Below are 27,696 nucleotides of genomic sequence, written 5' to 3' on the forward strand. Positions count from 1 at the left end.
AGTGCCCGCAAGGTCCCCCTGCTCCGGAAGGCACATGTGACGGCCCGTCTGAAGTTTGCCAGTGAACACCTGGATGATGCCGAGAGTGATTGGGAGAAGGTGCTGTGGTCAGATGAGACAAAAATTGAGCTCTTTGGCATGAACTCAACTCGCCGTGTTTGGAGGAAGAGAAATGCTGCCTATGACCCAAAGAACACCGTTCCCACTGTCAAGCATGGAGGTGGAAATGTTATGTTTTGGGGGTGTTTCTCTGCTAAGGGCACAGGACTACTTCACCGCATCAATGGGAGAATGGATGGGGCCATGTACCGTACAATTCTGAGTGACAACCTCCTTCCCTCCGCCAGGGCCTTAAAAATGGGTCGTGGCTGGGTCTTCCAGCACGACAATGACCCAAAACATACAGCCAAGGCAACAAAGGAGTGGCTCAGGAAGAAGCACATTAGGGTCATGGAGTGGCCTAGCCAGTCACCAGACCTTAATCCCATTGAAAACTTATGGAGGGAGCTGAAGCTGCGAGTTGCCAAGCGACAGCCCAGAACTCTTAATGATTTAGAGATGATCTGCAAAGAGGAGTGGACCAAAATTCCTCCTGACATGTGTGCAAACCTCATCATCAACTACAGAAGACGTCTGACCGCTGTGCTTGCCAACAAGGGTTTTGCCACCAAGTATTAGGTCTTGTTTGCCAGAGGGATTAAATACTTATTTCCCTCTGCAGAATGCAAATAAATTCATATACTTTCCACAATGTGATTTTCCGGATTTAATTTGTGATGTGCTATCTCTCACTGTTACCAATAACCTACCCTTCAATTATGGGCTGCTCATGTCTTTGTCAGTGGGCAAACTTACAAAATCAGCAAGGGATCAAATACTTATTTCCACCACTGTACACGTGGCTACCCGGTCAGCAAAATACAAAAACAAAGGATCAGGAGGGGGCAAGGGCGCTCGTCCAGAGCGTCCTGTATGGACGGCCTTGCCCCCCCCCCCCCCCCTGCTGCTCCACACTTTCTGCCGCTCCCCCCCCCCCCCCCCGAAAAAGCAAAATTCTAGCAGCCCCGGTCCCCCTCCCTTCCTGTTCTTCTGCTTTGCAAAAGCTAACTCTGCCTCCCGTCATTCTTCCGCCCCGTGCCCCGCCCCCGCTGCCCCCCCCCCCGAGGTCGACTACGCCGCTCCCCCCTCCACCGAGACCCCCCTCCCTATTACCGACCTGAGCAGCGTCTCTCACCTCTTTCTGAAGTGCTGCACGGGCAGGAAGATCTGTTGTGTTGGTCGCAGAGTCTCCATGACGTCTCTTCTTCCCTGGCCTAGGCCCGCCTCCTTCTGACGTAGGTTACTTATGTCAGAAGGAGGCGGGGCCTAGGCCAGGGAAGAAGAGATGTCATGGAGACTCTGCGACCAACACAACAGATCTTCCTGCCCGTGCAGCGCTTCAGAAAGAGGTGAGAGGCGCGCTGCTCGGGTCGTTAGGGAGGGGGGTCTCAGTGGAGGGGGGGAGCGGCATAGTCGACCTCAGGGGGGGCAGCGGGGGCGGGGCACGGGGCGGAAGAATGACGGGAGGCGGAGTTAGCTTTGCAAAACACAAGAACAGGAAGGGAGGGGGACCGGGGCTGCTAGAATTTCGTTTTTTCGTGGTTGGTGGGAAAGCGGTGGAAAGTGGGGAGCAGCGGGGGGGGGGGGGGTGCACGGGGCGGAGGAATGACGGGAGGCGGAGTTAGCTTTTGCAAAACAGAAGAACAGGAAGGGAGGGGGACCGGGGCTGCTAGAATTTCGCTTTCTTGTGTGTGTGTGTGGGGGGGGGGGGGGGGGGGGGGGGAAGTGGCGGACAGTGGGGAGCAGGCGGGGGGGGGGTGGGGGGGCATGGCCGTCCATACAGGACGCTCCTGATGAGCGCCCTTGCCCCCTCCCAATCCTTTTTTTATTTGATGTGTTTTCTGACGTCCTTTGAACCAATCACAGCGCTTTTAGCTCTGCTAATGTGCTGGGATTGGCTCAAAGTTTCACTTTACGATTTTTCCTGGCACAGAGCTGTCCTAACGAGAGGTCCAGACCTCTCGTTAGATTTCCTGCCTTTTTCCTGCGTAAAGGCAATCGGAAAAGGTTAGTGCATCTCGTTTCAGTGGGGTTTTTACACTAATTGCTCATCTCCATTCCGTTTTCGTTAGCTGCTAGCTTCCTCGGTAAAAGCCCTTTGATGCATGCAACGGATCAAATTTTCCTCGTTGGAGGGTCATTAAAGGCTCATTAAGCTTTAGTGCATTTGCCTCTAGATAACTTGACTCTCATTAATTCAAAAGTTTGCTAATTAAAGAGAAAAGGCAGAAGTGTGTCAATTACATTAAGTTTTCACACAAATGAAACCTCAAAGCTCTAAACAGCTGCTTGCTCATTTCAAATATATAGATGGGAGGGTTTTTAAAAAAAATTTTTTAGAACAGTCTTTTTTTTTTTTTTTTTTTTTTTCCTGTAGAGTTTTTCTTTCTCCCCCCCCCCCCCCCCCCCCCCCCCCATTCTTTTTGAAAAAGAATGTAACCCAGTGGTTCCCAAACCTGATCCTGGAGGCAATCCAGCCAGTCAGGTTTTCAGGATATCCACAATGAATATTCATGAGAGAGATTTGTATGCAGTGGAGACAGTGAATTTAAATCTCATAAATATTCATTGTGGATATCCTGAAAACCTGACTGGCTGGGGTGTCTCCAGGACCAGTGTGGGAACCACTGGTGTAACCAGTGATACTTTGGACTCCTACAACAATAACACTTAAGCACTCTGTGAGTGGGTGTAGTTTGGAGCTCTGTGATTTCGTTTGTGTTAAAAGTAAATGTAATTGACACCATTGTGCCTTTCCTCTTTAATTAGCAAACTTTTGAATTAATGAGAGTCTTAATATATAAGGTACCGATCTGTCTCTGCCATTTATGGTGCTTAGAATAAAATGGCTACCTTTCTGGAAATTAGCTGAATAATGGTTGATTTCAGTTCGCAGAAGCAGTGGCCTTGGTTGCCATGATTCACAATTCACTGTTTTGCTTCAGCAACTGAGCATGTCTTAACATCTGTATGTATTTATACATCTCTAAATCCATTATCCTCTTTCTTCCAGTTCTATGTTTATGTATAGATGTCTGTAGCTCTGTGTCTTTTTATATATAGAAAGACTTTTTTTTCCCCCCACTTGTAAGGGAGGGAGCTTTGTTTTGTCATCATTGAGGAACCAGCTTGTTCGATTGATCCCCGACGGTTCTGGTAAAGTGCATCAACGCGTCCTACAACAGGGCCAGGGAGTGCTGTCTGGCATTGGAAGAAGAGTCTCATCACTTTTTGGAATTTTGGCCACCAACAGTGAAGATACTGTAAGTTAATGCTAAGATATTTTAAAAGTGAAGTACAAGTTGCTTCGTTTGTATATGTTTCTTTTTCCCCCCATTTATCCAGTGACAATTATCAGCTAGAATCTTTTTCTCTGAGGACAAGCAGGCTGAAATAATTCTCACAAGTGGGTCGGCGATCCGTGCCGGCCCGGGAACTGACATTTGAAATAGCAAAAAAGTTTCCATATCATCAAGCTGATCAATCCATAGACTGGTGGGTTGTGTCCATCTACCAGCAGGTGGAGATAGAGAGCAAACTTTTGCCTCCCTATATGTGGTCATGTGCTGCCGGAAACTCCCCAGTATGTTCTCTATCTCAGCAGGTGGTGGTCACACACAGCAGCAGCTCTGGCTAGGCCTCCAAGCCTAATCCTTAGGTTTTGTTGAGGCCTGGGGTTGAGGGCTCTTTTGAGCAAGTGCAAACCTGGTGGTGCCAGGTCCCTCCTTTTCTCCCCCCTCCCGCTGGCTCCGTTTAAAAAAAAAAAAAAAAAAAAATTTTTTAAACGTCTTTAAAGGCGTTTAATTTGACGTTTCTTTAAACGTTCATTTCAGCTACTCACTGGGACACCAGTTCGTTACAGCTCGGAGTGGCAAGCAGGTAATTTTACCTTTTTATAGCGGGCAGGGGGTTCCCCGATTCTTCTCCTCGTGGCAATGGCGTCGGAGGGCGAGGGCGCAAAGGGTCACTCCCCGGATCGCTGGAGCGCTTCTAGAGGGGATGCGGGGGTTTTACAACCTGATTCGCCCTTGATGGGTGATAGTTTAGTGACCGATGAATGTCCCGGTCGTTCCTCCGGCGTGGCGGTTTTTTCCCGCCATAAACGCCCATCCCCCGCTCCTCGCCTCCGCCATCTTGGCCGGCCACGCGGCTCGGACAGCTTCTTCGGGGCCGCCCTTGAGGTTGGAGACATTAATGCCATGAACGCCCTTAATTTGGGCGACGGCACAAAAGCGGCTAAAGTTAAGCGCCGTTCTTCCCGCGCGGCTCCTTCACGGAGTTTCGCGCCGGACGCCATTTTGGATGCGCAGCATGTCTCTCCCCCGCTATTGCGAGCGCCGGTTGAGAGTGCGTCTAGGGCTGTTGCCCAGGCTGCGGAAGTGCACAGTCTGGGGGGTTTCTCCCCCGAGTTTGTTTTGCTGCTGCATCAGGCTTTCCTCATGCAAAACGCTGCCCCTGCTCCCTCTTCGGATAAAGAGGTTGAGGTTCCCAGAGGTAAACGCCCTCGGGTTGATTTCCAGGCCTTGGAGGACTTTTGTCTCCTCTGATGTAGATGAGGGCAGCGTGTCTGAGGTCTCCCAACGATCCTTTGCGGATTCCTTGGAGGAGATAGATCCCCGCTCGGATGGAGCGGATGACCCCTCTGCAGCGCGGCTTTTTAGCCCAGAGGATTTGCCCAACCTGTTGTTACAGGCCATGGACACTTTGAAGATTTCCTCTCCGGAGGACGTCTCTCCCTCAGCCCCTGTTGGCTCTGCCATTATGCTGGGGACGAAGCGCCCGCCTAGAACCTTCCACGTGCATGATGCCATGCACACCTTAATTGCGGCTCAATGGGATGTCCCGGAAACGAGCCTTAAAGTGGCTAGGGCTATGTCCCGCCTCTATCCTTTGGCTGTGAGTGAACGTGAGGCCTATCTGTGGCCTACCGTGGATTCTTTAATCACTGCGGTGACTAAGAAAACGGCGTTGCCGGTGGAAGGTGGCACGGCCCTAAAGGACGCCCAAGACAGAAGATTGGAGGCGGCCTTAAGGTCGTCCTTTGAGGCAGCTGCTTTAAGTTTGCAGGCCTCAGTTTGCGGCTCCTATGTGGCCAGGGCGTGCCGGACTATGGTGCAGCGGGCTTCCCCCTCGGATCATTCCTTGAGGGCTGATTGGCCGGCCCTGGAATCGGGCTTAGCCTATTTGGCAGACTTGCTGTATGATGTCTAGAGAGCCTCAGCTAAAGGCATGGCTCAGACAGTCTCTGCGCGGCGGTGGCTTTGGCTGAAACATTGGTCTTCTGACCACGCCTCTAAATCCCGCCTGGCTAGATTGCCTTTTAAAGGCAAGCTGCTCTTTGGGGTCGAGCTGGACAAAATCGTGACCGATCTCGGCACGTCTAAGGGCAAGAAATTACCAGAGGTCAGGGCTCGGGTTAGTACTCGTCCCGATACCTCCAGAGGACGGTTGCAGGAAGCCCATCGGTACCGCCCGGGCAAGTCGGGTTCCTCTGCCCCCTCTTCCTTCAAGAGGAATTTCTCCCCCAAGCAGCATTCCTTTCGCAGAGACCGCCGTCCCGGAGGTGCTCCCTCCGGTCCTCCCCCAGGGTGTCGTACCCAATGACGGGGCCTTGGTCCACGCCCCAGTGCAGATTGGAGGACGGCTGTCCTCGTTGCTGGGCGAGTGGACCACTATAACTTCAGACGCGTGGGTGCTGGAAGTCATCAGAGACGGCTACAAGCTAGAGTTCTGCCAACCCTTAAGAGACGGGTTTGTACTCTCTCCCTGCAAGTCTCCGGTCAAGCTGTGGTAGTGCAGCAGACCTTGGACAACCTGATCCGCCTGGGTGCGGTCGTTCCGGTGCCAAAAAATCAGATTGGCAAGGGACGTTACTCCATTTACTTTGTGGTTCCAAAGAAAGGAGGTTCTGTCCGGCCTATCCTCGGCCTCAAAGGGGTCAATCGGGCCTGGAAAGTGAGGCACTTTCGCATGGAGACTCTCCGCTCTGTTATAGCGGCAGTGAAGGCAGGAGAGTTCTTGGCTTCCTTGGACATCAAGGAAGCGTACCTGCATATTCCCATCTGGCCTCCTCTCCAACGCTTTCTGCGTTTTACAGTCCTGAGACGACACTTCCAGTTCAGAGCCCTCCCTTTCGGGTTGGCTACTGCTCCGCGGACCTTTTCCAAAGTAATGGGGGTCATAGCGGCCTTCCTGCTAAAGGAAGGAGTACAAGTCCATCCTTATCTGGACGACTGGTTGATCCGAGCCCCCTCTTATGCAGAGTGCGGCAAAGCTATGGACCGGGTAGTTGCTCTTTTGAGCTCCCTGGGATGGATCATCAACTGGAAGAAGAGCCAGCTGCGCCCGACTCAGTCCCTGGTGTATCTGGGAGTTCGATTCGACACCCAAGTGGGCAGAGTGTTCCTGCCAGACAATCGGATTGTCAAGCTTCAGGCTCAGGTGGACTAGTTCCTAGTAGCCTCTCCTATTCGGGCTTGGGACTACGGGCAGCTGTTGGGCTCTATGACGGCCACGATGGAAGTAGTGCCCTGGGCCAGGGCTCATATGAGACCACTACAGCTATCTCTGCTGCTGCGCTGGACTCCGATGTCTGAGGATTATGCTGTGCGCCTTCCCGTGGACCCAGCAGTGCGCAAGGCGCTGAGCTGGTGGACGCAGACAGACAAGTTGTCTGCAGGATTGCCTCTGGTGACCCCGGAGTGGATTGTCGTCACGACAGACGCCTCTTTGATGGGCTGGGGAGCCCACTGCTTGGGAAGGACAGCGCAGGGGCTCTAGTCTCCTGCAGAGGCAAGTGGTCTATCAACCTCCTGGAACTCAGAGCCATTCGGTTGGTGTTATTGGAGTTCATCCCGGTACTGGTGTTGAAGCCTGTACGGGTCCTGTCGGACAATGCCACGGCTGTGGCCTATATCAACCGCCAGGGAGGTACCAAGAGCGCCCCTCTAGCCAGGAGGCTATGAGTCTTTGCCAGTGGGCGGAAGCGAACCTGGAGCAGCTTTCAGCGGCCCACATTGCCGGAGTCATGAATGTCAAGGCGGACTTTCTCAGTCGCCATACCTTGGAGCCCGGAGAGTGGCAACTATCTGCTCAGGCGTTCTTGGACATCACGAAGCGCTGGGGCCAGCCGAGCCTAGATCTGATGGCGTCATCGGCCAATGGCCAAGTGCCGCGCTTTTTCAGCAGAGGACGGGACCCTCGATCCCTGGGAGTAGATGCTCTTCTCCAACAGTGGCCGACACAAGAGCTCCTCTATGTGTTCCCGCCCTGGCCCATGTTGGGCAGGGTGCTAGACCGGGTGGCAAAGCATCCCGGCAGGGTAATCCTGGTGGGTCCGGATTGGCCCAGACGTCCCTGGTATGCGGACTTGTTCAGGCTCTCAGTCGACGATCCTCTGCGGCTGTCAGTGGAGCAGGGCCTGTTACATCAGGGTCCCGTGGTGATGGAGTATCCCTCTCCCTTTGGTCTTACGGCCTGGCTATTGAGCGGCAGCGTCTGAGGAAGAAGGGCTTCTCAGACAAGGTCATCGCCACTATGCTGAGAGCGAGGAAACGCTCTACTTCTACTGCTTACGCCAGGGTTTGGCGTATCTTTGCAGCATGGTGTGAAGCAGGCTCACTTTCTCCCTTCACTGCTCCAATTTCTTCAGTGTTGGCGTTCCTGCAAGAAGGTCTGGAGAAAGGCCTGTCGCTCAGTTCCCTTAAAGTCCAGGTAGCGGCTCTGGCTTGCTTCAGGGGCCGCCTGAAGGGTGCTTCCCTGGCTTCGCAGCCAGATGTGGTGCGCTTTCTCAAGGGAGTTAATCACCTGCGCCCTCCTCTGCACTCAGTGGTGCCTGCGTGGAATCTCAACCTGGTGCTAAGAGCATTGCAGAAGCCGCCTTTGGAACCCTTGTCGAGGGCATCTCTGAAAGACCTGACGTTGAAAGCAGTCTTTTTGGTGGCTATCACTTCAGTCAGAAGAGTTTCCGAGCTCCAGGCGCTCTCATGTCGAGAGCCTTTTCTACAGTTCACTGAGGCAGGAGTGACTATTCGCACAGTGCCTGCCTTCCTGCCCAAGATTGGTTCTCGCTTCCATGTGAATCAGCAGCTCTGTCTCCCTTCCTTTCGTAGGGAGGACTACCCAGAGGAGTACTCCGCTCTTGAATATCTGGATGTGAGACGAGTCATCATCAGATACTTGGAAGTGACCAATGATTTCCGGAAATCGGATCATCTGTGTGTCCTGTTTGCAGGTCCTCGTAAGGGTCTGCAGGCTGCTAAGCCTACAGTGGCAAGATGGGTCAAGGAAGCCATTGCAGCGGCTTATGTGGCCGCGGGGAAGGTGCCGCCTATCCAGCTGAAGGCTCACTCCACGAGAGCTCAGGCGGCCTCGATGGCAGAGGCCGGATCCGTCTCCTTGGAAGAGATATGCAAGGCGGCAACGTGGGCTTCGGCTCATACATTCTCCAAGCATTACCGTTTGACTGTGGCTGCACGGGCGGAGGCCCGGTTTGGAGCTTCAGTGTTGAGGTCAGGGATTTCTATGTCCCGCCCTGGGTGAGTACTGCTTCGGTACATCCCACCAGTCTATGGATTGATCAGCTTGATGATATGGAAGGTAAAATTATGTATAATCATACCTGATAATTTTCTTTCCATTAATCATAGCTGATCAATCCATAGCCCCTCCCAGATATCTGTACTGTTTATATTCTGGTTGAATTTTAGGTTCAAGTTTAGCCTTCAGTTACTTCAGGAGGACTTCGTGTTCAAGTTCTTCTTTCACTTGGATTCTTCAAGAGTTGAGACGGGTTTGTGTTACAGTGAGCTGCTGCATTCCTCTCCCCTCCGTTTTACGGGGCTGGATTGAGACATAAATTCTGCCGGCACTCCCTCCCGCTTCGTGCGGCTGTAGGGCAGCTTTGTACCCCTCCCGCTTTGGCGGTGTTAGGGTCAGTCAGCTCCTCCCGCGGTTGCGGTTGCAGGATAAGCCAGATCCCCCCGCATCGGCGGGTGTGGTGTCCCTCCCCCGCTCCGCGGGGATGAGCTGGACGGATTCCCCTCCCCCACTTGTGTGGGGATGAGCTGGGTTAATTCCCCTCCCCCGTTTCGGCGGTGGTGAGCTGGGCAGAGTGTCCCTTCGTGGGTGTAATTCTCTAAGTGCTGAGTCCTGCGGATGGAGCTTTGATATCGACATACTGAGGAGTTTCCGGCAGCACATGACCACATATAGGGAGGCAAAAGTTTGCTCTCTATCTCCACCTGCTGGTAGATGGACACAACCCACCAGTCTATGGATTGATCAGCTATGATTAATGGAAAGAAAATTATCAGGTATGATTTTACATAATTTTACCTTGCTAGAGCATTCTTAGTGTGCTGCGCGTCCAATTGCACGTGCGCCGAGTGCCTTTCTGCCTGCCGCGCGGCTGCGCTCCTCAGTTACCTTTTTCTGCATGAGGAGCGGCAGCTGCTTACCCTGGCTCCGCCTGGGAGAGCCTTCAGTGCCTGTTTACGTGGTTCGATTGTATAATTTCTCCCTTTTTCTTTCTTTTAGTATTAAAAAAAAAAAAAAAAAAAAAAAAAAAAGTTCCTCATTTCTTAGTTTTACTTTTTGGCCTGTCAGGTTTCCTTTTATTTTTAGTCGTGGCCGTCCTTAGGCCTTCTCAGCCAGGTTTTCTCCTTTTTATTTATTTTATTTGTTGCATTTGTACCCCACATTATCCCACCTTTTTGCAGGCTCAATGTGGCTTACAGAGTAGGTTATGATAAAGACAGTGCCTAATTTAAATACAATTGATCAAAAGCAGAGGTAAGAGAGGTGGTAGTTGGGCGGAAGCTTGGGTAGATTATATGAGAGGTGTTTAGGTGTGTTTGGGTGAATTGGGGAAGAGTTGTATCATTGGTGGAGACTTTTGTAAGCTTTGTTAAAGAGATGTGTTTTCAAAGCTTTGCGGAAGCTGGTTAGATTGTTCGTGGTTTTTAGGGTTTTGGGTAGTGCATTCCAGCACTGTGTACTTTTGTATGCAAAGGTCGTGGCATATGCTTGTTTGTACTTCACTCCTTTGCAACTGGGAAGGTTCAGGTTTAAGAATTTGTGGGCCGATCTTTTGGCGTTTCTGGGCGGCAGGTCTACTAGGTTTAGCATATAGAGTGGGGCATCTGCGTGGATGATTTTGTGCACGGTTGTACATAACTTGAATTCAATTCGTTCCTTGAGCGGAAGCCAATGCAGTTTTTCTCTCAAGGGCTTCGCGCTTTCATATTTAGGTTTTCCAAAGATGAGTCTGGCTGCTGTGTTTTGAGTTGTCTGGAGTTTTTTTATGGTCTGTTCTTTACATCCTGCGTACAAGGCATTGCAGTAGTCCAGGTGGCTTATAACTAGTGACTGGACTAGGGTGCGAAAGATATTTCTTGGGAAGAAAGGTTTAATTCTTTTGAGTTTCCACATCGATTGGAACATTTTTTTCATTGTATTCTTCACGTGGATGTCGAGTGTGAGGTTTCGATCAATGGTAACTCCCAGAATTTTCAAGTTTTCTGCTATAGGTAGTGTGCAGTAAGGTGTGGTTATAGTGGAGTATGTTTGTATTGTATTGGGATGTGAGGACTAGGCATTGGATTTTTTCAGCATTGAGCTTTAGCCGGAATGAGTCCGCCCATGAGTGCATGATCTGGAAGCTCTGGTTGATTTCGTTGGTTATTTCGTTTAGGTCTTTCTTAAACGGAATGTGGATTGTGACATCATCAGTGTATATGTAGGGGTTAAGGTTTTGGTCGGCCAGGAGTTTGGCTAGTGGTATCATCATTAAGTTGAAGATTGTGGGTGAAAGGGGGGATCCTTGAGGGACTCCACATGCCGGTGACCAGTACGGTGATCTGGTATTATTTATTATAACTTGGTAGGATCTGGTGGTGAGGAATTCTTTGAACCATTTCAGGACTGGGCCTCCAATGCCGAAGTATTCTAGAATGTGTAATAGTATTTCATGATCCACCATGTCGAAGGCACTGGACATGTCAAATTGTAGTATGAGTATGTTCTTGCCGATTGCAATTGTTTTTTTGAAGGAGTTCATTGCAGACACTAGTACGGTTTCGGTGCTATGATTTGCGCGGAATCCTGACTGTGATTCGTGTAGAATTGAGTGTTTGGTCAGGTAGTCTGTGAGTTGCTTCGTCACTATGCCTTCCATCAACTTGTAGTGAGTTGGATGGAGGCAACTGGTCGGTAGTTGGTTAAGTCCATTGTGCTTTTCTTGGCATCTTTCGGCAGCGGCGTGAGTAGTATGTTTCCGGTTTCCGTGGGGAAGAGACCATGTAGGAGTCTATAGTTTATCTGTTTCGTGAGGTCATGTTTAAATTGTTTGGGTGCTGCTCTTATTAGGTTGGTGGGGCAGATGTCTAGTTTGCACTGAGATTTGGCATATTTTTTAAGCCAGTGTGTGAGTTCATCTACTGTAATTGGGTTAAAGTTGGTCCATGATCGGTCAGCTGGATATTCCCCAGGTTTTGGGTCTAGGCATTCAAGGATAGTTGAATATTCAGTGGTGTTGCTTGGTATCATGCTTCGGAGCTTTGTAATTTTTTCGTTGAAATAGTTCGCTAGGTCGGCTGCCAATGGGGTGTCTGTGCTATTTGAGGTGACTCGTGTGGTGTCTAGGAGGTTATTTACGAGTGAAAAGAGTTTGTGTGTATCCTTGTAGTCTGGTTCTATTATGGTTTTGTAGTACGTTCTTTTGGTATGTCTGATGCTGTATTTGTATTTCCTTTGTAATTGTTTCCATTCTTTACGTGTGTTTTCATCTTTTTTTTTACTCCATGATCTTTCTAGTCTTCTGACCTTTGTTTTTAGTTCTTTCAGATCTTGGTTGAACCATGGGATAGAGTCAGTTCTACCCTGTTTCCCCGAAAATAAGTGTTTTAATTTCCCCTCTTTTAGACCTCTATCTGACTCCTTCACACGGGGGACTGAAGGTACTTATTCCATATAACAGGTTCTGTATAGTTTCTCTGACCTCCATTGTCACCCAATCCCAGGCTTATTAAAAATCTGTCTAAGTTTCTGTAAAGGCTGAGTGTCACTTGTATGTGATCTACCTTGTAGGCTAAATGTTAGGTAAAGAGAAGACAGAATCTATAAAAATAGAGACAGAGAAAGGTTTAGATAGATAGGTACATTTTATTTCTTACCCAAAGACAAGTCTTCAAATTGGTACAAATACAGACATCAGATTCTGATTTCAACCGCACAGAGCTTCGCCGTCTGACAGAAGCGTTGGAGAGGAGTCCTCTACTAAGGCAAACGTCTCCCCTCTTTTATACACAAACCTCTCCATAGAAGTGAATGGTGAGAAACCTAGCTCCTAATATGTCTCAACTTCCTGAGATCATACTTTCCCATGCGATCTGCTATCTGATGTGCCCACCTCCTTCCGTTCTCAGCTACTGCTAATTATCAACATGTTTTGGGAAGCGTTGAGATAACAGTTTCACATCTTCCGGCTGCAATACTTTTCATACCTTTCTCATGAACTCTGTATTACCTCTGTATCATTGTATACCAAAACTAATAAGCTCCATTTTATTCATCTGATCTTTCATTACAGGTGCTATATTTGAATTAAAAATTGTACCAATTTGTGGCAGAACTCATTGTTCAGACCTGCTTTTTGCAGATTCTCAAATATTAAATCACTTACTTGTTGTTTGGCCTAGTCAGTACTTTTTCAGTTGTTTTTAGGCTGCATAGCTTTGGCCAGCAATATTCCAGTGGTAGCCTTAAAGCTAGGCCATATATTAACATTCCCCTCTTCACCCTATCCCATAGGGTGACACCAGGGTTAACGTACCTTGGTACCATCCATTCCAGAAGGTATTCTATGAGGCCATCAAATTATCTGAGTCTTAAGATCAACTGGTACAATTTGTTTAGTTTTCGGTTGAGACTTACTCAAACCTGTAGCGAGAAATGTTTTTATGAATGGGACTAATCCATGAGCTCATTTACAAAATCTCATGACACATAGGTATGCGGGTAATAGTAATTTCAGGTGGATCATACTAATAGGCTGTTTAAGGTTGTAGGTATTCAGAATCCTAAAACAGGTCAGGATTCCTGGACCTTACTAGTACTCATCATTGGCATCCAATCATGAGCACTAATAAGTGGATAGCAAGTATGACCTGGAAGTATGGGAAGCATTGTATATATCCGTTACCCCTCTTGGAGCTTAGTCAAACCTACAGAAAGACATGCGGCTCAAGTAAGCCTACACCAAAGTTAAACAATTGCATAACAGGTTGATACTAACAGAGTTTACATCTACATTATGATATCTTAGCTAGTATTAGGGTTTGATGTTACCCTTGTATCTGAACAATATCAATTTTCACTTTAAATTACATAAACAGAAATAACGGGAAAACTTTTAGAAAAACAATTAGAACAATAAAGGAAATAATAGGAAATAATAGGAAAATAAAAATAAAACCTTTTCAATATCTAGACAGGATTGTTGCTAAACTGAAAATAAAACAAAATATGAATCTATAATGTCCATAAACAGCAACAGTAGTTCTCAAATTAAGTATCAGTTCTAAATTCTCTTTCATCGATCATGGTTGAGGCGGTGGAAGCGTTGAAGAATCTGGAAGATCTAACAGGGCTGGATTTTCAGGCTGGCTTGCTGAAGGAAGTTGCCGGTCTTGAGATGGTTAGGCTCGTAACATCTGCGGCTGAGTAAACACGTATATCTTTCACATGGACCCAAGACTTGTGGTCCAGTAGTTTGCAAGGTGTAAAGGTCATTGCCACAACCTTGGGGGATCTAACATCATTTGGGCCAGGATAGATCTTGAAGATGTACTTGTGGTGTACAAACTGGGATCTTTCCATGTCTTTATTCTAGGCATGCAAAAGGGAACCCAGAAGGGTTCAATAATGAAAAGCCAATTTACATAAATAGCAAGACAGATTGGTAATTATTACAAAGGCATGATCAAATAACAATGGTAAAGTATATGGAACAAAAGAGAAAAACAATTAAAATTTAGAGATGATGGTAAATGTTCAATTATTGATGTATGGAGGGCAATGCGTCGCCATTTATCGCCAATAGATATGGAATCTTCACCTACGATGACTACCATTCACCAAGGGTTGAGCCCTCAGCTGCAGGAGGCCAGCAGGACTTACGAGTTAGAAGGGTAGAGGCCAAAGCTTTGTGTAACTCCAGCAAGTGGAGAGCCTATCTCTTTTGCTCATGGACCAATTGATGCATCTGTCGAAACTCACGCTGAATAATGTCTCGTTTCTCACACCAGGTAATGTTGGGGTCTGTGCATCTGTCTTTTAATTTAGCGATTCTTTGCTGCAACATAGCTCTTCTTTGCTAGCAGTCGTCTCCTCGGTAAGGGACGTCAACGGAATTCCGGTATCCATCTGGGGAAAGGCAAACGTTAAACAGACCAGTAGTGCAATTTATGTGGTAAGCTTATTGAAAGAAGTCAGAATGCTAGGAGGCGGGCTGTGGGTATAAATGGGGTTCAGGAAGGAGGCATGGTAAGAAACAAAGCATCGAGAATGAAAAAATTAAAAAAAAATTAAAAAAATTAAAAAAGATTAAAATATTTAAAAAAAAGCACCCTGAAGGGTGTAAGATAAAAATAGGCTTAAAAGAAAAATAAAAATAAAACAAAATATGATATATCTGAATTGTAACAAGGCATATTCAGATGGCAATGCAAGAAAAAGGTTCCTTGAAAAAGACAAATGAAAAAAACATTCAAAAGTGCAGACACCAGTGATTGACCTCACATAGAGTTTAAGTAACCTTTTTCAATCAGTCAAAGAAGTAGGGAAAAGCATATCGCTTTAAGACAAAGCCACCACGTGGTAAGAATTAGTTGAAGCAAGGTGTTAGTTAAATACACAAAGCATAAATTCCAGGACCGCTGCACACAAATAATGTACACCAGCTCTTCTCACAATCACTCACAGTGAAAGACAGAGAGATAAAAAGAGTAATAGTTGCTGTTTTGAATAGAAAGGAATCAGAAAGTGGAGTGTATAATTTTCCTAATTTATGTCTGAAAGCTTCACCAATTCTCAGTCCAAGAATACTATAAAATCTATGATCAGCGCAAAATGCTCCCCCAAATGGCCAGTTCAAGGGAATATTTCTCGCATTTATTCCATATAATCGGATAATGGTTATTTAATATTTCGCTTTCTTGGACAAGGAAATAATGAAAAGCCTTCAGATATCACACATACCATAGAGAGATTTCAAAAATGAAGGCTTTATATTCATGAAAAAATTAAAGAAGTGAATGTCATATCAATTTAAACAGCATAACAGTTAAAGCAGAAATTTTTTTTTTTTTTTTTTTTTAAATGTGCAATACACAGCTTTTATTAAAAAGGGATCCCGTATAAAGTAAAATGGCATAAATAAGTCAGTTCAGGTATACATATAAAAAACATAAAATGAACATCCTCTGGGGATCGCTCACCCCTGCAGTTGATAAGAACTCCCCAGGGAAGGTATGCATAGAAACAAATAAATAACTTGCTGACTTAGTTAGGTCATTTGTATGGTACCATAAATATACACTTGCTATTAAACCTAGAGAAATATAAAATAAAGACATGTTACCTGTAATGGAAACAGAAACATCAAACCAACACATATACAGAGAAATGGTTACCGGATACTAAATGAGGAGCCGAGTAGTTTTGAGTAACTGAGAGCAACAAAATCAAATCGTGTTCGGATTACGCCTAGTCATTATGGGGTGGGTAATATTGATCCCTAAATCTGTGGTCACTGCGGACGGTGTTGATCCGGGTTCCATAAAGGGAATGACTGCCGTTCAGGGGGATTTTGACGGATCTGCGATTTTCTAAATCTATATGGCTGTGTCTGAAGACATTCAGCAGCATAATGACCGTATTGTTGGCAGCGATAACAGAGCACATCAGGATAGCGATCAGGGCTAGGCCAGGAACGATAGTCTCGTTGTCGCCTAGTATCTCCAAGAGGGCCCCTTGGGGGACCTCGCTGGGGTTGAGAGCGACGACCTCTTTCTTCAGGGTAATCAATTCTACGGTCTGGGCGGTAGGGCCGTGGGCCCTGATTTCGGGTGTTATTGTCATAGCGTTGATCAGCATACATAACAATAACAGGGGGAGAAGTGTTAGGAGTATTGGTATTGGTGTCAGAGCTCTTAGAGGCTCTTTTCTCTTTGAGATCTTCAGTCTGTAGCACCTCCAAGTTAGTGTGTACTGTCTTACGATGTTGGGCTTCATTTTGCTTGCTTTTAATAAGTCGTCTGCAATGATGAAGGATGTGTTCACGAATTTTAGGCCATTTTTCTAATTGGAGACCCACGGTGTTCTCTAACTTAAGTTTAATTTCTGAAGGTAAGGTTCCCTTCAGTAAATGGTAGAATACTGGGAGGGCATTATCAGAGTCAAATTTTTCCTCTGTTTCTTCCTTATAGAGGTCTTGGAGTCTGAGTAAATAAGCCTCAATAGGCTCTGAATCCATTTGCCATCTTTGGGAAGTGATAACCGAAAAGTCTTTAAGGGTCGGATACATGGTCCGGATTTCCTGAAATATTTTTGTCTGAATTTCAGTCAAAGGGTTACCATCATATTGGGTATCTGTAACAAATTTTGCATAGCCCGATTGAGTGAATATGTCAGTGATACTAGCGTGTGGGGTTCTGCCCAGGAGCGCTTTCATATCACCTACTGATAGAGTAGTCCCCAGGGTAATGTCCTGTAATTTTTTCAACCATCGGTTGCCTCCCAGTGCAATATCCGGGAGCTGTAGTATGAGGCTATTCAATTCAACAGCTGAAAGTGGGGTGTATTCCGTATGAGGGACACCACCTGACATTTTATTCAGCAGGGGAAAAAGTTTCACTGATTTAAGGAGATCAATCGAGGTGGTTGGGGGAAACTGATTCTCATACTTTTTCCAAACCTGAAGACCTTGGATTAGATAGAGGGTTGTTTTCTGATCCCAATGGGGGTCGGGGTGGTCATAAATTAGATCTCTTACAAGTGAAAGCTTGTCAGAACGTAAGGATCCTTCACATGGGAAGAGAGCGGACTGGGGCTGGAGCGCCTCAGACCATCCTGCGAGATTATCAACCCATGGGTGAACATAATGCCATGAATTCTCATGCAAAGCCACATATTGGGCAGGTGTGCTAGGCGGACTAGATAAGATAGGGTCTGTACTGATATTCAAACTTGTAGGGTGTGGGGAATTGTCAATAACTGCAAGGCAGCGGCTAGATCCTTCATCAGTAAGATAACTGTGAGGATGGCGCTGTCTAGTATGATCAGAAATAAGATCATGGTGTTGAGGAAACTCAGATTTTGGTGCAACAGATACCACGGTGTCCGGGGTATCAGGGTGCGGTTGCGTTGTCAGGGACTTGTGTAAGGAACGAAGTCCTTCTGAAACAAACGCGAGGCCATCTCCCATACTAGCCAATGTGTGATCGTATTGTTCTTCCGAGGGGACTGGGGTATTAGGTAACGTGAAACGAGGTGAATCGTCTGCAAGGGAAGGGATTACTTCACTATCTGAAAAAGAGGAGAAATGGAACATCGGAGGAGGCTCGTTTCGAATATCCTCTATGTCCGATTTTGTGGGGAGTTGTTGTTTTAAAACTTCCCATGCTTCGTCTAATGGGGAGAGTCTAACCTTCGGTCGCTCCTTATTAGCTGGTTTGGCTGGGAGTACCAAGGGACGCATTGGCCGTGCACCTAACGTGTCCCATCTAGGAGGAATAGAACACTGAGGTTCTAGAATGGGCATTGAAGGGTTCACTGGAGCAGGGGGTGGTTTAATGAAACCCCGATCATAGAGTTCCTGACAAATAGCCCGTGTCTGTGTAGCAGGACTACATGGAATGAAACCCATCTGTCGTAATTGAGACAGGATAGACTGTAGGGATTCAGCTGGCAAGGGACCAGTTTGGACAGAAGAGTCCAAAGGTAGTGGTGGAGGTGATGTCTGAGTTGTGTGTCCCATATGTGGGTAGGTAGTCGTTTGGGTGGTCATGTGTGAAGTCAACCCGGATCCTAGGCTAGGGTAGGTGGAGGTCTGGGCAGCTACGTCAATTTGACTGATAGCAGGGTACTGGACGGTGGCCGGAACTGATGGGTTCGGGACACAAGGATATTGCTCAATAATGGGAGGGGGTATCTCAATCTCATAGCCTCCAAGAGTACGATATACATGAGGCGGTGGTGGGGTTAGCGTCTGGGTTGTTGCTTGCATCGTTGGAGCAGAGGTAACAGTGGGTAATTGGGCCGAAATCAGGGCTACTGGTTGGGCCACTGGGATTGTTGAAGGGGTTAAAGGCGTCTGAGTTTGTACTGACCCCTGAGATATTGGAATTGGGTCCTTTTGTGATGAGGGAAGAGATAGATCAACTACACCGGCAATGTGTACGGTAGTAGGTGGGTCAAATTTCATAGGAGCGGGAGATATCGCAGGCAGCGAGGGTATCACTGTCTGAGATCCTTGAGATAAGGGGGTCTGTGTCTGAGATCCCTGAGAAATCGGTAGCTGAGGTTTATCACAATATCCTGAGGGTATCGGTGTATATCCCACTGCACATGGTAGGAGCTTGGTAGTACCTGCAGCATCATAAGGTGGAGGGGCGGTAGGTGTTACTGCCTCTTGGTAAGGGGCTTGATCGCAAGCAGACTTCGCTAGGGCTCTGTCATGCTGGTTTTGTGCAATAAGTATAAATTTATTAATAGCAGCTAAATGCTTATCCCTAGATTTTCCTGTTTTGTTGGATTCATTATAGCAGACCAAGGCTTGGAGTTTACCCTGATCAAATGAGCCCTTTGTTGGCCATTCCAATCCCGGGTCTTTAGCAGACCAAACGGTATGCCAGGTTTGACATAAACGGGAAAGTTCTTTTTTATCAGCGGGGAAAAAGTTGAGAACTCTTTCCAGGGGGCTAGTGGAGGACTGAGTGGACATAATGGAATTAGGAATAAGGGGAAAACAATCCACATAGGTGGAGGTGTGCAGTGTAAAATGGCAAATTAAATCCCAAATTGGATCCTAGTTCAAAGAATTATAATAGGTATCTCTATAAATATATATAAAAACGTGCAAAGGAAGATCATTCAAAGGAAAACATGCATCATGCATATAGAAAACACCTTTATACTCACGCGTCTTCAAGAGCGTCCCAGAAGTGGAACCTAAAACATAAATTACTAATTGGCGGAAAGCTCCATGCTTTTACCGCAGGTTATATTAACAAAGAAATGATAGCCATGAACATGAGAATAGTGCAGGAGTCAGTTGTGTCACTTACTATATATAACCTACTCTAGAAATACTGCCCTCCAGAGTATGCTTCTATAGAAATTGACCATGGGATAACACTCGCCATGAATTTTGACATGGGATAACACTCGCCATGTGATGGGACTACACTCGCCTGGGATCGCACATGGGATAACACTCGCCATGAATTTGGATATGGGATAACACTCGCCATATTGAAAACCCCAAAAGTGGGGGAAGCAAAAACTCCAAAAAAAGATTTTAGCGAACAGCGAAAATAAGTTCTCTAAAATTAAAGGGCAGCGATCTAATTGGTTTTCGCCGGTTAGAAATATGGGAATACACTCGCCATATATGGGAATATACTCGCCATTTTGTCGCTAACCCCCAATAGATGCTTAAATATTCGTCTAGAAGAGAACAAAAATTTAGGGCCCCAGTCAACCTGTCTAAATTTGCAACTAAAGGATTTTAGACGTCTCTGTATATCCCCAGCGCGCATCTGTACCGGTAACTTCTATATGGGCAATAGTCCAATTCAGTGAATGCAGGTCATTCCAAAAATAGAATGGGGTTCTGCTTAAAATCTAATAATTGCGATACCGTCATCCACCTTCGATGGATGTAAGCCCCAGGCATCGATATCAAACCCAATAGTTATAGCGTGACACTGGTATATAAGAAAGTATAGTATGTTCCAGGGAAAAGCCCCTGAAAATTACTATAGAAGTGGTAGAAAAATAGAGAGAAAGACGAAATATTCCAAGGCAAAACAAAACAAATGTAAGCTCTTCGGGGAAGGCACAGTCACAAAAAAGTCATTAGTTGGAACACATTAGCCAGAACTAAAAATGCCAAAGACATCACTTGTCATGCAGCAATGGAAAATAGAATTTTCCATCCAACAAGCCAGTGAAAGGAAACACCGATTTCAACAAAAGGCAAGAAAATGTATATTAACAAAGACATATTAAATATAAGAGAAGCATATAAATCAATAAATTTTGAAACAGGACACCAGAATCGTGGTGTAAAGATGACAAGCTCATACCCATAAATATACACTCAGAAAAGGGACATAGTAAATAAAATAAACCCGAATGCAATGGCAGGAAGCTTTTGTGGCTAAACAGGTAGAAGGGAGAAAAAGAACAAATTAAAACATGTGATTCTTACATCAAGAACTTCCAATGATACGGCATAAAACATACATACTAATCAGTGACTGAAATGATATGTCTAAATGATGACAAACAGAACAGCTGCAGCATTAGAAGGAAAGAGAAGGTTGGGTTATAAAGGACCAACAGGAAATAACTGAAGTGAAACAACGCTGTATTCTCATGGCACGCAGCCATCATCTTCTCAACCGGAAAGGTAAAACATATTTTATATGCATATCTATTAAGGTAAAAGCAGAGAAATGCTTCTATATAGTACAGAATATTTATACTATCATATAAGTTATACAAAGGATTATCTAGCTCTTAATGTAACAATAAACCATTGTAATTTTATGTGACTTTCTGTGTTGGATCTTGGTTCATATCAAACTTATTATAAAGACTTACACAATTTAAACTCTTTATAGAATCATATTATTTAAAAGTGATTGTCATTCTCAGGACGTGGAAATATTCATCAGGAAATATTATAACCTAGCTCATTATTACAAATGTTTAAAATAAGCCAGTCCAGGCTGTATGCAGTCGGAGGACGAAACCACAATGCAAGCGAGGAAGTGCAGTATTTCCTGTAGATAACGTTATAATATAGTCAGGCTCACCGATGATTAAAAAGTATTAAAAAGCATCCTGAAAAAAAACTAACACGATAGTACGGTGCAGGGGCTGTAACTTATATTTCTTTTAAACGAGCACACCATTAAAACAGAGCACCCCTGTGTAAATGACTGTTTAACTTGTACCACTTCAGCATAGAACAGGGACAAAAAAACGAACGGAAAAGGGGGAGGAAAAAAAAAAAAATCACTTTCTGAGCTTTTAAAAGTGAACTGTAGAGCCTCCTCTGCCGAAGCAGTGCTGGACTGATAAGGCAGCTAAAGTGGGCAAGCTTCCCAGATTCTCATGTCCTTGAGATAGTGAACTACAGCACTTGTTAGGGAAAACCTTTAAAAGCTACAGAAAGAAATGGCAGTTTCAGAAGCCTGAATAAGGATATTAAAAAAATGTGAGAAAAAGGGGTTTAGAACTTACAGCTCTTCGGGCAAGTTTATTCGAAGCCCAAGAGGGAGTATATAATCAAGACTCACACCACATGGGACTGAGAAGGAAAAGGGATAGTTTTATAGGGAATCAAAAAAAAATGATTTCTAGTTGCACAGGAAGCCAAAAAGGTGTATGTAAGGTGTTAAGTTACCCCAATTGGTATCGTGCGGGCCACACCCTTATAAATTTTACACGGACCACGAACAGTCGGTAGAGCATCAGAGAGGAGGGCAGGGAGGATTATTGTGGCCGAAAAGGGGGACAAGACCAAAATGTTGTAAAGGAGGGGATTCAGATTGGACTTAAGGGAAAAAGACATCCCCTGAAAATAAGACCTAGTAGAGGTTTTGCTGAATTGCTAAATATAAGGCCTCCCCCAAAAGTAAGACCTAGCAAAGTTTTGTTTGGCCCCGATGGTGCCCACTCTCTCCCACCAGAAGCTCACTATTTGGCAACTAGCCACCCAGCCCAGTTCCTATTAGTGTGGAGGTAGTGATGGCGATATGGTACTGTGTTGTGGTTTATTAGGGGAGGTTGGTTGTTTTTTTTTGTGTCCTTGTGAGAGCCGGACGTCTATAACACAAAGCAACGCATTCTTTTCCTCGTTCTTCCTCTATCAGGGGCCATCGTTGGGATTTTTTTTTGTATGTGTAATCGTTTGGTCCTCTAGTGTGGTGCATTTGGGTATGGCTTGTACCGTGTTTCGCCGAAAATAAGACATCCCCTGAAAATAAGACCTAGTGCATCTTTGGGAGCAAAAATTAATATAAGACACTGTCTTATTTTCGGGGAAACACGGTATGCGAGGTTCTAGTTTGGAGCGGAGCTATATTGTCTAGAACTGTTCTGCATCTGTTATCCCATTCCTGTAAGAATTGGGGTGATTCTGTGGTAGTTGTCCATTCGGCGGCATAGATTTGTTGCCAGAATGTTAGAGGGTCTATTTTGCCTCTTGTACTGTAAGTTCTTTTTTCCTGGTGTTGCTTTTTTTCTTTTGTTTCCAAAGGAGGGATGTATTTGCTTTGTAATGATCTGACCAAGTGTAATTGTCCATCTTGTGTCCTTGATTGTGAGGTTCGTGTCTGATGAAACTTTGTGAGTTATAATGTCTAAGGTGTGTCCGTGTTTGTGGGTGGGCTGTGGAACTCCCAGAGTTGGAGGAATTCCTTGCATTCTTGTACATTGTTTGAATTGGTGTTTTCAAGGTGGAGGTTGATGTCTCCTGCTATGATGATATTTTGGGATGATAGACAAGTGTTTGATATGAAGTCTGTGAAGTGGATCTGTGCTTCTTGCCATTTGGCTGGAGGTCTGTAGAATAGGATTATATTTAGTTGGTCCTGTAGGTTAGGGTGTGTGACTCTGACTGCTGCTATTTCGAGTTGGGGGAGGATCGATTCGGCTGTAGTTGTGATTGTAAATTGTGATTTATAGATTATAGCGATGCCTCCGCCTCTTTTTCCTTCTCTCGTCCAGTGAATGATTTTATATCCTGGTGGACATAGCTCTAGGATAATTGGGTCTTTAGCGTTATGTATCCAGGTTTCATTGATGAGGAGGAGGTCAAGGTGATCTTCCGTTATCCAATCGGTTATCGAGTTGGTTTTCCTGATTATAGATCTAGCATTAGTGTAAACTATTTGTATTAATTGGTGTTTTTTTCTTGAGTTCAGGATTGTGGTGATTTTTATCAGTTGTCTGTTATTTTGGTGTGCCGGTTTGGAGTCTTCTTTTGGTATTCTTTGTTGGTGTCCGTAGGCTATGAGCTCATCGTGGTTTTTGCTGCTTATTTGGGCCGGCATTCTGCATATGTGAGTAATGTATGATTTGTGAGTTGTGTGCTTGTTGTTATCTGTATCAAAGGTTGTATATGAGAGTAGGGTTGGAATGAGCCCGTAGGTGATTAGAAGTATTTTGTTTGGGTTCATATCCTCAAGTAAGGCACTGCGTCAATTTCTAGAATAGGAGTGTGCAGAGTCTGCAAGACGGAGTGTGCGAGGTTTCTATGTTAAATCAATAGAGATGCTCGCTCAGTTGTTTTATGTTCGGGGGGGGGTTCGGGAGGTAGGACACGATCATAAGTGGTTCGATATTGTGAGCTATGCATGCAGTTATTTCCTGTGCCTTAACACTAGGCTGGAATATCCTTCTTGCCTTGTGTGTAGCATATTAACGTAGAGTTAGCAATTACATTTAAATTAGAGCAAGACAGGGCAAAGCCAGCATTTACATTGATCAAATTAAAGCAGAGTTAGTATTTACATTTAAATTTAAGCAAAACAGGGCAAAGCCAGCATTTACATTAAGCAGATCAAAGCAAAGCTAGATAGCATTTACATTTAAATTTACGCAGATCAGAGCAAAGCCAGCACTTACATTAAGCAAATTAAAATAAACAAGCATATACATTTGTCATTGCTTTGAGTGACACGGAAAGCACTTATATATAGATAAATATAAATTATTGCTGCTATGTAAATTATTGCTGCATGCGTTAGTTTAAGCAGTCACTTCTCAGTACCTTGAAACTAAATTTTATTGGAAGCCTTTTGGGAAGTCTTTTAGCATGCTGTATTGTTGTTTAGCAGATATATTGTTAGATCATTCAAAGGAGCATACCAGGAGCAGTGCAGGGGTATTTTCCATTGTGCTGTTCTTTTTTGCCCAGTGTGGTCTGGAGAGCTGGTTTCTGGTGTGGGAGAGCTGTGCGGGAGTTCGTGTCCGCGTTGTTTCATGCCTCTGGCAGTGAAGGTTCGTCCTGGGCTGCTGGAAGGGCGTTCTGCGGGTTTCGCGAGGTCCTGGTGGTTTTTCGGGTTATTCCTTCTTGGACCTTTCTCTGCTGTAGTTCTAGCCGTCTGAAGTGCAGCTATGGCTGACCTCGTTGTTTGTCCGGGAGCTCGGATTCCCTTCGTGTCAGCACACACTTGGAAGAAGCATGCTCGCGATCCTCTTCACTGCAAGTGAACACTCCGTTGCTTCCGGGTTTTTGGCTCTTTCCCTGGGACCCCGGCGGTCGGTTCTGTTGGCCACCAGGTCGTTTAAAGTTGTGATGTGCGACTTCAGTTCTTCTCTTCTGTGCTCGTGCTGTTGGTCGCTTGGGGTTGTTTTCAGTTGTTGGGCCTCTCTTGTCCGCCGCGTGGTTATTTGGTCCGAACTGGAGAGGTTAATCCGTTGCTCGTTGCAATTAGTGACACAGATCGCTCTTCGATGCTCGGGCCAGGGTGGGTCTCGGTCTGATCCACCCAGTAGTGGTCCGATTTTTGAGATTTTCTCCGTGGGCTCGCTCTCGGGTTGTCCCCGTTGGGATGTGTACCGTAGTTTTCGGGTGAACTCGCCAACCTCGCCGTTCGCTTTCTAGATTGCCGGCCTTTTTGGATTGGTCGGCACGGCAACAATCTAGCTCCGATTTAACTCTAGACCATTCCAGTCCGGTCGGGAGTGGTCCCGGTGGGTTAGGTCTCTCTAGGCCTCGGTCACCAGCGAGCAGATGTGCTGCGTGGTGGGGACACGTTCGTTCGATGCTAGTCGCCTGCCCTTTGGATCTTTGGGCCTGGTTGGGCTAACCAACTTAGCAAGGTTCAGGCTTCGGTCCTGTATCCTCCCGGTCCGTTCCGGTCCAGGTGGGGGTGGCTCTGGTGGGTTTGTTCGCTTGGGACCTCTGGAGCTCACCTGCCGAGCTCCTTACCTAGCGGCCATCTTCCTTTGTGCTTTATTTTCAGCACAATCATGTCTTTTGATTTGGCTAGGGCAGTCTTCCCTTCCCAGTGGCTTCAAACGCTGTTCTTGGTGAAACTGGACCATATCAGGCACTGATACCCATTCGTGGTGTATTCAATGTCTTGGTCCCGACCATAGCCCACCCTGTGCTTTTGCCTTCGTATGAAGGAAAGGACTCAACTGGCTTGAAAAGCCCAAAGAGAAAAACTTTTTGGGTCTCAGTCCGGTCCTTTGACGTGTGCACTGAGGGGAGGCATCAGTGTTGGGAGGAGGTAGGCATGGCTGCTGAGAGACCTCAACACTGGGAGCAGCAAGGCATCGAGTGGGTCTCCATCTGCCTTGAGGCCTCCTGCTATGCAGGCCCCCCGGGACAGTCCATCATCTGACCCGACCCCAAGGAGATGTGGGGATTCGACGTCTTGTCAGCACCGAGGAGCATTGAGCGAAGGCTAAGAAGCACCGACAACGTTCTCCCTTGACACATGGTGCCGGGAGCTCCGGGGCGCAGAGGACCTTGGCACTCAAGAATCGTCGACATCGGGAGGACCGCTCCCCCTCCATGCAAGAGATGCCCACGCGTCAAGCTTCCCAGCAGTCCAGTTCCTGCTCCCGAACCTCAGGGAGCTCTGCCACCGACTGCTATACCGACCCCACATCCTTTTCCGATGGCGGCTCTCGACTAGCGGATTCGGGCCTTTCTTCCAGAGCTTCTGGAAAGACTGCTGTGTCGCACTAACATCAGCGTTGGGGGTGCTTGCGCCTGCCATGCCACCAGCTGCAGCTATGTCTGACCCTCCACCTATGGTGTTGTCTCCGAGCTCGACGCCGCTTGCGGCCCCGGTATCGGCTGCAACCCAGGTCGACTCCCCATCGACGTCTATGGAGGAAGCTTCTCCGCTGTCCATGCGGGGGTCGGCTTCTCGACATTGCCATCGAGGACCGCAGTTCTTCGGCGTTGAGGTGGGTCTCTGAGGGACGTGCTCTCCGACACCAAGGAAGAGGCTCTTGGGAGTCAGAGGAAGATCCCAGATACTTTTCCTCCGAGAGTCTTTGGGATACCCTCTGAACCTTCCCCTCCATCTGAAAGGAGACTGTCTCCTGAGAGCCTCTCCTTTTCATCTTTTGCGTGGGAAATTGCTCAGGCCATTCCATTCCCCGTAGACATGGAGGATTGAGCCCAGGGCTGAGATGCTCGAGGTCCTGGACTACACCTCTCCACCTAGAGAGGCAGTGACAGCTGCTTTGCATAAGGTACTCAGGGAAGTCCTTATGCAAAACTGGGCGTCCCCTCTGTCTGTCCCCATTGTCCCGAAGAAGACAGATTCTCAGTACTGGATCCATGGGGAGCCTGGGTTGATGAGGTCTCAGTTACCCCACAACTCCATGTTGGTGGATTCTACTCTTAAGAGAGCCAAGAGTTCTAGGGACTATGCTTTGGCACCCCCAGGCAGGGAAGCTAGGACCTTGGATTCTTTTGGGAGAAAGATGTATCGGGCCACCATGCTCGCTGCCCGTATTCAGTCATACCAGCTCTTCAAGAGCATCCACTTGCGGAACTCTGTGCGGCAGCTGTCTACTTTGGTCATTGCCCTGCCTCTGGAGCAGGCTAAACCCTTTCGCCAGCTGATCAAGCAGTAGAAGGCGTGTCATAAATTCTTGGCCAGGGGCACATACGACACTTTTTTGATGTAGCATCTTGGATCTCTGATCAAGGTATAGCAATGCGTAGACTCTTATGGCTGCGTGTTTCTAACCTGGACCATTCGGTCCAGCAGAGGATCGCAGATGTTTCTTGCTGGGAAGATAATCTTTTTGGAGACAAGGTGGAACAGTTGAGCCTATCTTCCTGAGACCCAGGCAAAACAACCTTCTGTCCCTAGTGTCCATGGTTTGAGCATCTCAGCAAGTCACAGCTCGGCAGATATTGAGACTCTTGGGGCACATGGCCTCCACAGTTCATGTTACACCCATGGCATGTCTGCACATGAGATCTGCTCAGTGGAGCCTAGCTTCTCAGGGGCATCAAGCCATGGGGAATCTAGAAGATGTCATCCATGTGTCCACCGACTTTTCACATTCTCTTCAGTGGTGGATTATTTGATCCAATCTGACCATGGGACGTCCATTCCAAATTCCTCAACCGCAAAAAGTGCTGACGATGGATGCATCTCTCCTGGGGTGGAGGGCTCTTGTAGATGGGCTTCACACTCAGGGAGCCTGGTCCTCCCAGGAAACAGCTCTTCAGATCACCTCCTGGAGCTCCGGTCGATTTGGAACACTATAAAGGCTTTCAGTGATTGGCTATCCAACCAAATTATCTTGATTCAAACAGAC

The 27,696-nt window shown here is 46.6% G+C and overlaps 1 protein-coding gene across 1 annotated transcript in view; it reads left to right on the forward strand.

Annotated features, from left to right (window-relative positions):
* Nucleotides 1–27,696, forward strand: part of NUP133 (nucleoporin 133) — a 279,562-nt gene that overhangs the window by 65,687 nt on the left and 186,179 nt on the right. The window contains exon 6 of the mRNA XM_030196480.1: nt 3,192–3,362. Within this exon, the coding sequence (XP_030052340.1) occupies nt 3,192–3,362 (171 nt within the window). The remainder of the gene's footprint in view (nt 1–3,191; nt 3,363–27,696) is intronic.

The sequence above is a fragment of the Microcaecilia unicolor genome, chromosome 3 (genome assembly GCF_901765095.1).
Source record: "Microcaecilia unicolor chromosome 3, aMicUni1.1, whole genome shotgun sequence".
In the NCBI taxonomy this organism is placed as follows: Eukaryota; Metazoa; Chordata; class Amphibia; order Gymnophiona; family Siphonopidae; genus Microcaecilia; species Microcaecilia unicolor.